Below are 16,455 nucleotides of genomic sequence, written 5' to 3'. Positions count from 1 at the left end.
AGTTGTATATGAGGGTGCAGTATCTCAAAAGAGGAAAGTCACAATAGGTATCCCACAGGCATCTGTTTTGGGAACATTGTTGTTCAACTTATATATTAATATATAAGTTGAATAACAATTATGTAATTGTTAATACATTAATACTTAATAATTATGTTAATATATTAATACTTATTTATTATATTAATAAATAAGTATTGATATATATATTTAACTGGAGATATACATCTGTTTGCAGATGATGCAAAAGTGAGTGGGTGATGAGTGAATGCATTGCATTAGAGTGCTGCGAATGTGGACACATTGAATGAGTTTAAGTACAGTTTGACAAGTTTTCTGTGAGACTGTGTGTGCCTCCTGAATGAATCTTTGACTCCATGAAAGTCTGATGTTAATAATAATAATAATAAATCATGTGCATGTCCATGTGTGCATGCGTACACACACACACAAGGATTTTGTTTATTTAATTATTATTATTATTATTCAGGCCTCCATGGAGTCAAAAGAATCATCGTGGGAGGTCCTTCCTAGGAAATGAAGTCTATCATACTCCTTGACCATTTTAACCAACTGTTTAAAAACTTATTTATAGTTTAAATTTATAATAGATGACATAAAAGAAAAAAATAAATTTTAAATAATAATTTTTAATTTTAATAACTATACTGACTTTTATTAGTACACAAGTTTAAATAAGCACACACAATCTAAACTGCAATTATACATTTAAGTTCATGTAACAACGCTTATTTCTGTTCACTTTATTTATTGTTTGAGAAGTTAAATCTGTATTACAAGTCATCCGTTTGTTCCTAAAAAAAGAAAAAAAAAACCGACTATGAAAAATGTAACAGTAAAGCAAAGCAAAGCAAAATTCAATATCAGTTATTTATTATTTTATATCTATTCCAACTAGGAAGACAAAATATAGCATTACAGATACTGAAAAAAATAATACATACAAAAGGGAATTTTTTTTTTTTTTTTTTACATATATGAAAAATAACAAATTTCTTTCTTTCTTTTTTTTTTGCTGCCCTGGTTGGCCGAGTGGTTAGCGTATTGCTCTCCAGCCAAAAAGGCTGCAGGTTCGAATCTCGCCGTGGGCATGGATGTTTGTGATTGTCTGTGAAAATAATAGTGGTGGTGATGGTGGACAGTAGATGGCAGTGGTGTAGATGAGGTGGTTTGTGGATGAGGTTGAGTGATGGAGACCGAGAGTTGTAGAGTAGGTGCCCTCCCTCGATGAGTCTTAGAACTCCCTGGAGGTGTCAAATAATAATAATAATAATAATAACAATTTTTTCTAGCTGTTGATGTGAATACACCAGCAAGTGTTACCAAATGAAAATAGACTTTGTTATATTACAGTTTTATTATCACATCTAAACCAGAAAATCTCTAAAAAATCTTTTTACAAACTCTAGTAACTTATACTAGAGTTTAAAGCAAAGACAACAATAGTTCTTTTTTTTAATTTGTATGCATGACTTTCTGCATTGATATGTGATTGAGAGATGTGGGCTATTCAGGGGTTGTTGTTGGGTTGATGTGGGAGAGATTTTTCATGGAATGGGAGAGGGAGGTGGAGCAAGGAAACCATTGCTGGAGGCTGTAGGGGACAGAGGGGGGGGGGTTTCTTTGCATGGGTGTGGGTGATGAGTGGAATGCGTTGCCTGGTGTGTTGTGTGCAATGGTTTGTACCACCCACGATGAGTCTCTGATTCCATGGAGGTCAGATGATGATAATGATAACAATAAATAATAATAATATTACCATGTGACTATGAGTAAAGAGTAATTCTGAATCATTTGATGCATAAGTTGTCTCTCCTAAGTTATTTACTGAGTTGATGGAGAGATTAATTCCTTAGATGCCTATCGTTTACCCATTATGATCCTCTCTTCTACCCTTTCATCCTTATGCAAAGTTTATATGTTCTCACCCTCACTGATATGAAATATGTGGTTGAACTGCTGATAAAAGACCTCAGTCATATCCTTTGTAGTTGCTACATATCTACCATTCCATCAACTTTTTTAATATATCCTTTAAATTTCAACTTCCTGCCCACCATCACATCCAGATTCATAGCTTCATGTATTTGCTGTAATGCAGTTCCTTTTCCTTAACGAGTATGGAATACGGATGATTAACAAAATTTTAGCCACCCTCCCAACCAACAAGCAAGAATTCCAAAGTGCTATAATCTTACCCTACATTAAAAATGTAACTCACAAAATCACAAGAGAAATAGATATAACTAGTAGTGAGCTATAAGGGGGCTCACATAAGCCCTTTGTTAAATTTTTCTCAAATTTGTGAGCCCCTTGTTCTTCTTGTTTAATAACCTTGTAGAACTAGAAAATACCACCATGGAATGTATACATGCTACTATAATTGCTACTTTAAATTCATATGGATTTTCTGATAACTATATAAAAAATAATTTCATTGCATTTTGTTCTGATGGAACCAATGTAATGTTAGGAAACAAATCAGGTGTTGCAATCAAACTTCTAAAAAAATTTCCCAACATTGTCATTGCGCTCATCGTTTACGCTTAGTATTAGACGATTCGATAAAAAACATTAAAGAAAGAAATAAATCATTTTTAAATATTTATGGATAAAGTAGGGGGAACTACCCCCACCCCCTGAATTCCGGACTGGTAGGCTGAATCTCCTCGAATTCACGATGACTCAAATTTTGAAGACTCGAAAGTGGGGTCCTCCCTCCGGTGCCTAAGGTGCCCAATCTCCCGAGTTCCGGACTGGTCAGCAAGTTCTCCTTGAATTCTAATCACTCAAATTTTTAAGACTCGATGCCTGAGTTTCAAAATTTCAAAAAACGTGATATAAAAAGGCTTATCATTTTGTATATACAGGGTAGATTATATGCTTTTTATCATCAATAACCAAAAAATCAACGAGAATTAAATACAATTGCAAAAGATGTTGGTATCGAAATTTTAAAGATCAGCCATGTATTTAGACTACAATGGGCGCTTGCAGTTTACAAATGGCTCTTGCTTTGTGGAGAAATTATCCAGCTTTAAGCAAGCATTTTGCATCAAACGATAAATATAAGGGCTTTTTAAACTGACTTCTCAATTTTTAAAAGATCTAGCATTAATGATTGATATCCTACAGGAATTATCATATCTGTCAGAAGCTTTACAAAGTGGCAATATAAGTATTATAAGGGCTAAGTTAGGCCTTTTCTTTTGCTTGACGATGCGAGCCCTTTGTTAAAATTTCCATAGCTCATCACTGGATATAACACTGCGTAAATATAATATTAAGGCAACATTCAATCCTCCTGCAAAATTAAAAAGCATACTTAGTCCATCCAGAGATCACCTTCCTTATCTTGCCCATCCAGGAGTTTTAAAATTCAGTGCACCTGCAACTTACCCTTCATAGGGGAAACAGGGTGCACAATTCAAATAAGAAAAGATAAACACAAATGCACATTAAATTCCTTCACTATGATAAAACAGGTCTTTCTGAATATGCACTGGAAAGGCATCAAATTCCTATGCCACACTGAAACTTGGTTTGGAAGAAAATTTAAAGAAGCATGTGAGATGTGATTCATCATCCTAATCTCAAGTAGAATGATGGATTACCAATCCAAGAGTTTGGAACACCCATCTACAACCCATATAGCACTCAGATGCAGAACCCCAACACAAGAAAACCTAAGAATAACAGGTTGGTAGAGATGCATTTTTCCAATTTTAATAATTTTATTTATATATTATTTTATTATTTGTATATTATTTTATTATACTTTTAAATACAATGATAATGTTGGATTTTTCTAAAGCATTTGATAGGATATAGTTCGCCCGCCGATTAGAGATCCTTCGACACTTCTGCGCATCTCAGAAAAAGAAGAATCCATTCCGATAATAGGGTAATCAGTACGTATGTGGGATGAGTTGTTTATTATTACCGGTCGGAAAATTAACTTCTCTTTTATGATTATTGTAGTTAACTATGTTGCTTGTATAACAGTTGGAAAATTTTACCTATAAAGCACGTGATTTCGCGTGTTAGCGACCAATTCGGACGTCCTTCATTTCTTTCTCCCCTTCAGCATGAATCGACTAATCTTGGAAAGACACGAAGCAGGGACCTACAAACAGTGGGCGAGCTATACCACACAATTGGCTGTTGTGTAAACTGGAGAATATGGGACTGGAACATAATCTATTGACTTGGATCAGGGGACGGTTGACAGACAGATATCAAAAAGTGGTATACAGTGGGTGTGAATCTGCCAGATTTAAGGTAACCAGTGATGTACCTCAAGGTTCAGTCCTTGGGCCATTATTGTTCAATCTATACATTAATGACATCAAGCAGGGTCTATCATCAGATTTGCAATTGTTTGCTGATGATGCAAAGATAGGCAGAGTAATCAGGGATGCTACTGATATTCAGCAATTACAAAATTATTTGAATTGACTGGAAATCTGGGCAAACGAAAATGGCTATCAGTTTAATGTTAGTAAGTGTAAAGTGTAATGCACTTTGGTGTGATTAGAGTTCCAGAAGCATATTATATTAGTGGGGTTATGCTACAAGAAACTGAAAAGGCAAGGGATCTTGTTGTATTGGTGGATAAGAATTTAAAGTTCAAAGGTCACATAGCAAAAGTTGCAAATTCAACTCAGAGGATAATTGCTATATTGAAGTGACCTTGACATGTAAGGAAGTAATTTTGCCTCTTTATAAGGCTTTGATAAGACCACATTTGGATTACTGTGTGCAGATTTGGTCTTCCAGGTACCAAGGGGATAAAGAAGCTGTGGAAAGGATGCAAAGAGAGTTACAAAGATTATAACCGGATTATGGGATTTAGATTATGAGGACAGATTGAGAGTATTTGGATTACAGACTCTGGTTAACAGGAGAAAGAGAGGTGAAATGATAGAGGTCTATAAACTTTTGAATGGGTGTTATAGCATATCAAATGATGAAATTTTTCGTTATATGGAAGGTGGGGAGAGAACATGGGGGCATCCATGGAAGCTAAGGATGTTCTCGGTCAAGAAAGGGTTAAGAGAGCTAGGTTTTTCTCCCAGAGAGCAGTGAGCGAGTGGAATAAATTGCCCTTAGGGGTAGTGAGTGCATCTAGTGTAAATGAATTTAAGGGAAGGTATGATAGCTGGGTTGGATAATTTACAGTCTCCCTCGATGAGTCCTTGACTCCCTGCGGGTCTCAGATAATAATAATAATAATATATTTTTATTTATTTTTAATTTAATTTTATTTATAAATTTTATGGTAATTTTTTTCTCTCCCCTCACCAGAAGTCAGGCTATTGTAACTGGTTGACTAAAGAGTTGTGCAATCGAGAGTATTTATGTATATTGTCACCTAGCTTGTGTTTTGATAATATATATGTATTTCTGATGGTGACCTTGATATAGAGGTCAAAACATGTTATTTGTCTTAATTGTAAGTAAAGTAATTGCTCTAACATGTGTGTTTTTGTCTCTGTAAAAAACAAAAGTTTTTACACAATTTCAATTGTGTACATAGAATTTACACAATTGAAAAAATTGATGTTAAATCAGGTATGAGACAAGCAGCCACATGATCTTCACTGTTATTCATCATTTATATGTAACATATGATGAAGGAAAGTGGCATTAAATCTGATGTCAAAATCGGAGATTTAAATCTCAGCTGTTTGCTTTATGCAGATAATGTTGCATTCTTAAATAAATCCCATACAAGTCTGCAAGATTCCTGAATAATTAAACTGAATAACTGCTATAGCAAATTTGGCACCAAAATTTGTAATAAAATGATAGAAACTATGAAAATAAGTAGGAGCATTAAAAACGTATTCGGATAAGTAAAATATGTAAACAGATGATAAAGAAACATAATTATAAAAGGATGTTTCATTTAGTTTGTGACGTAAATCACAAGTTTAAGCCCAAATTGAATGTCATCAAAGAAAGGAATGGAGCAATCTAACAGAAGAACTGGAAATCAAAAACAGATGGAATGAGTAGTAGTAGTACTGTGAGGAACTGTACAGCAGAGAGGATAAGGAATTTGAAGGCACTCTCTTATGAAGAAAATTTTGATTTGGAACCTCCTCTACTTAAGCAATAAGGCAACGGATGCAGATGGAATCCCAGCAGACTTAATTAAGGCCACAGGGGATGGAGGGATAAGAGTGCTTCATAGATTGATTACAAAAATATGGAAGGCAGGATCATGGTTTAGAGACTAGAAGTTGGTTTTTATATGCTTGTGAGAGATTAAACTAATCTAAAATTCTTATAATCCTTTGCAATCTCCCTTCTTGTGCAATGGACGGACAAGCAAGTTTCAGGAAAGAATATGGTACCACAGATCAGATCCTTTACTTTAGACGGATCACTGAAAAGTACAAAGAATTTAAACTTCCTATGGTAATGTGTTTCATAGATTACTCCAAAGCTTTTGACTGTGTTCAGCATATGAAATTATGGCAATGAAATTAATGGGTATTCCTCAACACACTATCAGATTGATAGCTAACTTGTACAGTAAGCAAAAGCCATGGGAGGAATAAGTGTGGCATTAACTGATTGGCTTGAGATCAGCAAGGGAGTTAGGCAAGGATGCCTACTTTCTCCTCATCTGTTTAGTATCTATGCTGAGGATGAGCTTAACACAGGAATTAAGATAGCTGATTGAACTGTAATCCGAAGTAGGCAAATGATACAGTACTCCTTTGTAGGATGAATCCTTGGCAAAGTTAATGAGATCAGTAATAAGAACAGAACACTTCAACTCAATCCTAACAAGACAAAGATTATGGTTCTCAAAAGAAATATTGACAGGGAAGACAGAGAAACATGTGTATCTTTTATGCTATTCATTACGAGTAGATTTTCTTAATGATGAATACCAGGTTTTAACTCCCATGTATGTATATATATATATATATATATATTATATTTTACTAGATGTATTTCCTCTGCATGTTTTGCTGTCTACATAACTAACAGCATCATTGAAGGTTGTTAGCTGTGTAGACAGTGAAACGTGTGTGTGTGTGTGTATATATATATACATATGTGTACACACACACACACACACACACACACACACACACACACACACACACACACACACACACACACACACCAGGGGGCCTCCCGGCACCTACGGCAACCCTCCAAGTTCTGGACTGGTAGGCCGGTTCTCCTTGAATTCTGATGACTCGAAAGGGGGTTCCAACCCCCCTGGCACCTAAGGTATTCTTACTTGCTGACTTGAGGAAGTCAGCAAGTAAGAATACTTGGAATCTATTATTAATGTGAAAAATTGTTATTCAGAAGACATCAGAAGAAGGCTAGGAATGGTTAAAACAACAATCAGAGACTTGTCTAAAATCTGGAAAGATGGATCTATCTCCACAAAAACAAAGTTGAGAATTATGGATGCAGCTGTTTTTTCAAAAGTGACTTATGGATGTGAGACTTGGAAGCTAAAGAAATCTGATAGGAAAAGGTTACCTGCTTTTGAAATGGAGTGTTACAGAAAGCTGTTGAGGATATTATATTCTGAAAGGCAGAAAAACAGTTGGGTACTACAAAGGATCGGAAGAATTGTAAGGTTCCAGAATACTAACAGAAGAAAGTTGAAATATTTTGGATGCATTAAAAGGATGGAAGGAAGACTTATCAAAAGTAATAAAAGGTAAAGTTCCTGTAAAAATTGGAAGAGGTAGACTATCAATGAGATGGATATTTATTAAGATTATACTGGTTTAACAAATCTGTTATTGATTCTATGAAAAGTCTTTCAAGTTTATATTTATTGCAGTGAAGATCAGCAGTTTTTTCCATTTGATTCTGTGCAAGATATCCAAAGCATGGTTAGCTAGACCAGACTATAGTTGTGGTGACAGATGCATTTCTTGTGTTCCTTTAGGCACATGTTAGTAAACCTCCCAGTTTAACCATAATAAAATAATTTTCAAGAGCATGGAACCTTGTAAACACTTTAAACAGAGAAGGGGGGGGGAACAGCAGATCCTTTAGAGAGCTGATAAGGGTAGCCTGCTTCAGATAAGGTTTGAAAGCAGAACAGAGATTAATTTTTTTTAGAGTTCTGGTATTTTTTTCCTGAGGTGTCCTGAATATAGTGAATAGTAGTAGCATTACTGTAGTAATGGCCTAAAAGGTGAGAGCCCATGGCTATATCCTTTAACTGTTTATATATGGTATCCTTTCAAGGGAAGCAGCCAGCATGGCAAAATTGAAAAGATCAATGATAGTGAGGTGGGGGGGAGATTGCCCTCTAGTTGAAAAATCCTAAATTTTGAATTCTGTTAGGATGCGAGGAACATTTATAGGTTTATATAATCTTCCAGAGCTTTTCTGTATGCATTAACCTGTTTCATGGAAGAGTTTTTTAGATTTTCATCCTCCAAAGGCACACACTGCTGGCAGTGTATGTTACCCTTGTAACTGAGTTACTTCAGCAGTAATTCCAACTAAACCAATCCTATTTTGAAATTTTTACAAATAACTTTTGTAAATCTGAGTCTACCATTTCCACCTGAGAACTGTTCAATCTTGATTGTTTTTCAGAAATATACAGTTGATTCTCACTCCAAGCTGAAGTCCCAACAGGCACAATGCTATTCTAAAGGAAATTGCTATCCATATAGATACCTAAAGCCACACAGGTTATGGATGGTATCAAATGTATACTCATCGAAAATAATCTAGATATTAATTTGAGAAGGGAAGAGAAGGAAAGGAGCCAGCAGTACTGAAAGTATTCCCTCATGTTACCCGGTTATTACGGCTGCCTTTCCAAGGTCAGGCATTATATACATAAGTTTTCTGTTCTTTGCTTCTGTCAAAAGTATTATTATGTTGATTCTCCAGGATTTTCTTGTTGTTTTTATTTTCCCTCCTTAAGCACACAATCACAGTCTTCAGATATCTAATTGCTTTTACATCCAAATTTGTTTAAATAAGGAATGTCCAGTAGAGCATACACTGATTCTCAGAATAACCTTTTACTTTTGAAGCAGTCTTTTTTTTTTTTTTGGTGGGAATAACTGATTTTCTCCAGTCTTACTGTAATGTGTATGTGATTTTGAGCGCATAGCATGCCAATTCACTTTGTCTGCATTGATTCATAGCTATATACTTTTGGTAGTATTCTACAGATCTGCCAAGGTCCTAATAAGAAGGATTTACAATGGTAATGTGTCCTATACACTACTGGTACTGGTGATGTGTAGAGTTAATTTTTAAGAGATTAGATAAGGGAAGCTAGTTTAAATACTGGTTTATAAATAAAATTAAGAAAGCCAAGAAATTATATTCTTGTTTAATCCTTTATCCAAGTGTAAGCAAACAAAGTTTGCACGTGAAGTATCTTCACGACTAGACTACTTGTATATAGAGGACAATGACTTCATATTAATTGCTTTATTGTCCCATAATGCAGCCCACACATCCTTTTGAGTGTGTATAATGCTAAGCATTATGGGATGGTCCACTACTCAGACCTTTGTATAAGTAAATGGTCTTCTCCAAAAACTAGATCACTCTAATCTCAATGAGAAATCAAAGGTAATTTATAACTCATTACTATTATTATTATTTGACACCTCCAGGGAGTCCAAAGACACATTGAGGGAGGGCACCTACTCTACAACTCTGTCTCTGCCACCCAGTCCACCAGCTGACCACAACCACACTAACGGCTTCTATCGCTGACCACCACTAGTTTTTCCATAGAAAATCACAAACATCCATGCCCATAGGTGGGATTCGAACCCACAGCCTTTTGGCTGGAGAGTAGATACGCTAACCACTCGGCCAGCCAAGCTGGTGATTATACTCCATTAATCTGAAAATGGTGGTCCTGCAGAAGCCTCAACTTCACCTAATGGCAGGCGAAAAACCACCACTAAGCCAGGCATCACCCTCCACAAGCTACCTACCAGAACCACTTATCTCCCAGGACATCCACCAAAGGGCCCCAATAAAGGGTACAACAGTAGAAGTCATACCATAGGCAGGTATCTAATGGAATGCAGTGATCCATCAGATCATCCAATCAATGAGTGATCCAAAGGATCATTTAGTTCATTATTCAGTGGTGGTTCTACTCAATGACAGACACACCTACCACTGAGTCAAGCTGCTCATATCCAATGAAAAGCATCCACTAAAGTGGCTGCAAGACCACTTCAGAAGACTTCTCACATCAGGAAATCACATTAGTGGGAGCCAGATGCTGAAGAGACACTAAAGTTGAGGTAATGCAAAAGACATATATTTCCCATATACAGGTAGTGAAAAGGTGTAGCACCTTATTATTAAAATTCTATGAATTAGAGCTAGGAGTAGAAAGCTTTTTCCTTGGTTATAAATTAAATTAAAAATGCCAAGAAATTATATTCTTGTTTAATCCTTTATCCAAGTGTAAGCAAACATTTACACTTGGATACTGCATGCGAATTATATTCAAAACTAGGCTACCTGTATATAGAGGTCAATGATTTCACATTAATTGTCTTAGTATCCCATAATACACACCCAACAGGATGTGTTATTTGCATAATGGATAATAAAGCAATTCATGTGAAATCACTGACTTCTATATACAAGAAGCCTAGTCATGAAGATACTTCATACTTCATGCACAAACTTTGTTTGCTTACATTTGGAAAAAAAAACAGGAATATAATTTCTTCGCATTCTTAAATTAACGTGAAAAAATGTCCTACGTCTGGTTTATAAATAGTTTGTAACTGGTATGTTTCTTATTTTTATTTTTTCAGAAATTCTTGTAATGTAAGGAACCGTTACTGTTTTGATGTGATCTTACTACTTGCTGTAAGTTTGCTTGTTATTCAGTGGGGAATACTGCCATTCTACCTTTTATCTTATCTTTCTTCTGCTCTTCAGGAACTTGCCTCTTTGCAAGAATTTTATTAAATAGGCAAGTCAATTCCTTCATGCATTTCCTTCACACACAAACAATGAAATATCATAATATCCCACTACCCTACTGACAGCTAAAGCACTCAGGATTTGAAATACATTCATCTACTAATTCTTTAATCCTCACTAGTCTTCTTAGAATGAAACATTTTTTCAAGGATGAACATTCTAATGAGGTGTGATCAGTAAACAGCACAAAAGTTATCTGCATTGTTCACTGACTACTGTTTCCATCCAGGAAGAACATCTATTGAAAATATTGAAACTATTTCTCCTCCTGCTGGCCACAATTTATGAATTCCTTTTGATTCTCTTTGGATTGCAAGTGCTAGTCTCCTCTTATAAATCCTCATCCATCTTCCCACACCATTGCCAAAATTATATAACTATCAATCAATACTAGGATCCCAGATACATTGGAAAAAAATACGGGACACTTATGACTGAGAGTGAAAGTTTAGTATGCGCATCCATCACATATGCCAGTCTTACAAAATGATTCTAACTTTCCAAGTATGTGCATGGTAAAGTTTACTATGCACACACTATATAAGTATAAGTAAACAAATAGTAAATCCAATTGTTAGGCTGCATATTTTCATTAAGCCACTTTGCCTTCAAGTGGTTTTTTGTTTACTATTGTAGATACAAAATAGATTGTTAATACAGTAATGCTCTTCTCACCTGACAATATTCTTATTAATCAATCAGGCTTGCTCACTCTTGCAATACTTTTCTGAAGAATGAATTCTGAAGAAAGAATGCATCCCGTTTTATTCTTCAGAATGAAATGGGACATTAGCAAAAAATGGGACGATCCTGTATTTTACAGGACATCTGGGATCCCTAATCAATACAGACAAAGTGGATTGGCATACCATGTGCTCAACACCACTGCAATGTCTACCTTTCTAGCATTAACCTACATTCTTCATGCAGCCATTCTCCACTTCTATCTTTATACTTTTGTCATACTGTCTTTTTCATCTACAATGCCTATTTAATTTCCCTATTCATCCATTTTATTCAAAATAGATTTATATTTTTCACTTGAGGAATGCAATCTGTCGCTGCTACTAGAAGATATTTCTTTACCAACATGTACTACTGATCTCTCTCTCTCTTTCTTTAAATTCATTCATCCATTGTACTACCAATAATAATAATAATAACATCTTATTATTAGCTTTTTTGAAAATATCATTATTAGTAATAAACTGAGACCTCCCTAAGTCTATTTATTCATCATAGGAGATTTCACTCAGTAAAAACGTATCCCTCACATTGAAACCTTAAACTCATTCATTCATTCACACTCTTAGCATTATAACACATTCCAACAATGTATTCATAACTAACCTACCATGTAAAAAATCTATGCTTCACTTTCCTTTCCCTACCTTTCTATAACCTCCAGGGAAAGCTTCTGATTCTCCCTCCTCCTTCTAATCTATGTATAATCTCTTCTATGCTTTTCATTAAAATTCTCTTGCTAACTGGCTAAGTGAGAGTATTAGAGTGCAAAAACAGAGGGCGAAAGAATTGATAGTTGTGGGGGGTACGAATGAATTGAAAGGAGATAAATTTTTTATGATAGAGGATGTGAAAGTATTGTTAAAGGTAGTGAAAGAAAAGAATGACAGAGTTAGGATGGTGATTCTGTTGCCACGGTATGACAGAGAGGAATTTAGGAGGGCCATAATCACAAATGACTTTATGCGCAAGTTATGCAGACAGTGTGGTGTGGAATTCGTGGACGTGTGGAATGAGTTTGATGGGCGAAAGGATTTATACAAGAAGGATGGCCTGCATTTGAATGGATTTGGTGTGCAGAGACTGGAAAAAGTGTTGCTGAATGAAGTGAAAATGGATGTGCAGAACCAGGGAAACTAGAACTACCAAGGAGGGGGGGAAGTGGATATGCAGACATCAGTGAGACAGTTGAGTGTAAGAATGTATATAATGTACCCGAGTCAGTACTAAGGACAAGAAATCGGAAGGAGATAGTTAGAATAACACATCAAGATAGGGGTGGGACAAAGGGACCTCTGCATTTCATGTATACTAATGCCGGGTGTATTAGGAACAAGAAGGAAGAATTTTTGGCTTTGATTGGCTCTTCCTGGCCACAGGTTATTGGCATTAGTGAAACATGGCTGACAGAAGATGATATAGTTACTGGGATAGAATATGTAGGTTATAGTGTGTTTAGGAGGGACAGAGAAAATAAAATGGGGGGGGGAGTGTTATCGATGATAGCTGATGAACTGCAGCCAAGGAGAATTGAAGTTGTATCACAGGATAGTAAAAAGAGCTCATTTGAGGGTATTTGGTGTGAGATTGACACTGGCAGAACAAAATATATACAGTTGGGTGTGGCTATAGACCAGGTGATGGAATAGATGGTGGAGATAGCATGCATAAACAAATTGATGAAATGAGTGGAAGGAGGGTAATTATTATGGGGGATTTCAACTATGGTAACATTGATTGGAAGGAGGAGAGACGTGTGAGGAAGGAAATGGATTTTATTCAATTATTAAGGGATAACTATCTGAGACAGTATGTAATTGAAAATACTAGGGGTGTGAGAGTGCTTGACCTGGTAATAGCATCTGAGAATTTGACTGTAATGAATATGACCATGTTGCAACCTATTGGTGAGAGTGATCATTAGGTCTTGACTTGGGAGGTGGCTAAAGGTGTGGAATTTCGAATAAGACAGGGTATATGTGGAATTACGGTGCTGGCAAGTATGACAAGCTTAGGAGATTGCTTGGATCAGTGCCATGGCATGTACAACTGCAAGGGCTGGATGTCAATAGAGCATGGGAAGTGGTCAAGGACCATTTACAGGAGGTTATAGCTGATTGTATACCTAGGGTCCAAATAGTAAAACAAGTAGGGGTTAAATGGATGAACCATTTAACCCCTACTATTCTGACCACCCTTGCAAATCTTCTCTAGACTATTTCCAACATATCCTCATCACCATGAAAACCCAGCGACCAAATCTGTGCACAATAATCCATATGATGCCTGATCAAGGCCTTAAAATGGCATCATACCCTCTCTATTTCTGCATGTCAGGGTCCTCCACATCATTGCCATTATCTGATGTGACATCCCCTGTGTTATATCCCCACTTTTACACCTATCACTAAATTTTCCCACTCACAGAACTTTCATTTATCCTAATGATGAGCATTCCACAGACCTGTTTTTCTTCAACCAATCAGTTGTTTTCCATCCTCAAAATATGCATCATGAATCATTCAGCCCAACACCACTGGCTAAATGATATATCCCAGCTATGAGGGTGGTCTGAAAAGTTCTCGGCTTAACAATGAAGAAATGAATTTATAATTTCAAAATTATTTTTATTTATCAGCATAATCTCCAGTAAGAGTAATACATTTATTCCAGAAATGCTCCAGTGCCATTATCCTGTTCCTGTAGTGGTTCTCAGTAAGATCTGCAAAATACCCCTCTACAGCTGCAATCATATCTTGATTCGAAGAAAAATGCTGACCAGCGATGAAGAGTTTTAGTTTTGGGAAGAGATAGAAGTCAGAGGGAGTCAAATCTGGGGAATAGGGTGGATGTTCCAACAATTCATAATGCAGATCCCTTAATTTTCCCATTGCTAAAACACTTTTGTGGCCAGATGCATTGTCCTGATGATAGATGATTTTTTTCTTCTGCAAACTGGGTCTTTTCTCATGAATTTTTTCGCCTAGTCTGGTTAAAAGATCAGAATAATATTCTCCGGTTATTATTTTACCCTTTTCAAGATAAATAATAAACAAAATGCCTTTAGCATCCCAAAACACCGATGGCATGACCTTTCCTGCTGATGGAACCGACTTTGTCTTCTTTGGCACTGAACAACTGGCTTCTGTCCACTGTTTTGACTGTTGTTTGGATTCTGGTGTGTAATGGTGAATCTAAGTCTCATCCATAGTAATAAATCGATGCACAAAATCAGTTTTATTCTTGTTAAAACTCTCCAAGCACTGTTCAGAGATTTTCATGCGAATGTGTTTTTGATCTGCTGTGAGCATCTTGCTTGCGCAAAGATATGCAATTCTTCATGCAAAATATATCCAGCATGTGCTTTTGAACTGCCTATAGTCGCAGCAATTACATGCACTTTGACTCATCAGTCATGCAATACCATATCGTACAATTGATCAATGATTTCTGGTGTTGTTACGCTTTTTGGACGTCCTTCACATGGATCATCTTTAAGGCCAGTATGGCCACGTTTAAACGTGGCAGCCCATTTCTTAATTGTTGAAAACTTAATTGTTGAAAATGAATTTATTTTGGCATTAAATCTTCTTTTACAAAGAATTTTATACTGCACGATACTCAATTTTATCCATTTCAAGGGATATAGACAACACTTTTGCTTCAGACAACTGTACAATCTTCAGACAACAAACTACTTGATAGAATGACCTGCAATTTCACATGGATGCTTATGACAGATGTACCAACTTAGAAAGAAAAAAAAATCTTGCTGATAGTGTTGCCATCTATGGTCAAGTGCGAGAACTTTTCAGACTATCCTCGTAAAAGTGAACATATTGAATTAAGATAAGTAAAATTAATTTAAATATTTATATCTCAATAATATAGCAACATTGAAATCAATGATGACTGTACATTAAAAAAAAAGGTTACAGACAAATCCCAACTCAAACGTATTGTATTATTGGAAATTTGTTTGTAACTTGAAAATAATTTTATCTTAAGATATATTATTAAATTTTTGACATGTTTCTGAAATAAATTACCTTGGTACAAAGATAGGAAAAATGAATAATTAAGTATGCTAGGAATATGTTTCCTGATATCTTTCCACAAAAATAAAGTATCACATATAATAAACTATTTTTATTATTTTCTCTAATAGTTTCATGAAATTATTTTGTTGCACTTCATCAGAATAATTATATGAATAAACTAAAAAACTAGAAAACAAGTAATAACAGTTAACAATTCTAGTGAAAATATTTGAACATGAATAACAATGGAAAGTGTGCATTTGCTATTATGTTGGTTGCTTGTTCGTGGGTTGCTGTATACTACTGTTAGATATGAGTGTGTCATGATGAATTAGTGAAGACCAAACTTGATATAAAATTATCCCTTGTTTTTTGTTGCACTGTAGAGGATGATTGATCATTTCAGCTGATTCTTAGAATGCTCTCGAGAAAAAAATGGTAATCTATGTGGAGCATTTTTGTTTGTTGCTACACTACTCGATGTTTTGTTTCAGTTGCATGTACTGCCAGATCTGATTTGTGTCTTCTTTAGTTCTGAATGTCCTTGAACTGTTCTGATTTCTGCACACCTCTCCAGATCTGCCTGTCTCTCCTTTGTAGTGTAAACCACAATTATAACTGATTTTGTAGACAACTGGTTTTTGAAGTGGCAGATGTGGCAGTT

The 16,455-nt window shown here is 35.7% G+C and overlaps 1 protein-coding gene across 4 annotated transcripts in view; it reads right to left on the bottom strand.

The window, feature by feature from the left end:
- Positions 1-679: 679 nt before the first annotated feature.
- LOC150094664 (NPC intracellular cholesterol transporter 1-like) overlaps positions 680-16,455 on the bottom strand; it is a 672,338-nt gene continuing 656,562 nt past the window's right edge. For all 4 annotated transcript variants that reach the window (XM_090411086.1, XM_090411087.1, XM_090411088.1 and 1 more), the window contains one exon: positions 680-815. In XM_090411086.1, coding sequence (XP_090267212.1) covers positions 802-815 — 14 coding nt within the window. In that variant the 3' untranslated portion in view covers positions 680-801. The remainder of the gene's footprint in view (positions 816-16,455) is intronic.

Source organism: Typopeltis vanoorti, chromosome 21 (genome assembly GCF_054136105.1).
Source record: "Typopeltis vanoorti isolate ZY-2024b chromosome 21, IOZ_Tvanoo_1.0, whole genome shotgun sequence".
In the NCBI taxonomy this organism is placed as follows: domain Eukaryota; kingdom Metazoa; phylum Arthropoda; class Arachnida; order Uropygi; family Thelyphonidae; genus Typopeltis; species Typopeltis vanoorti.
This window is presented reverse-complemented; position numbering and strand designations above follow the sequence as displayed.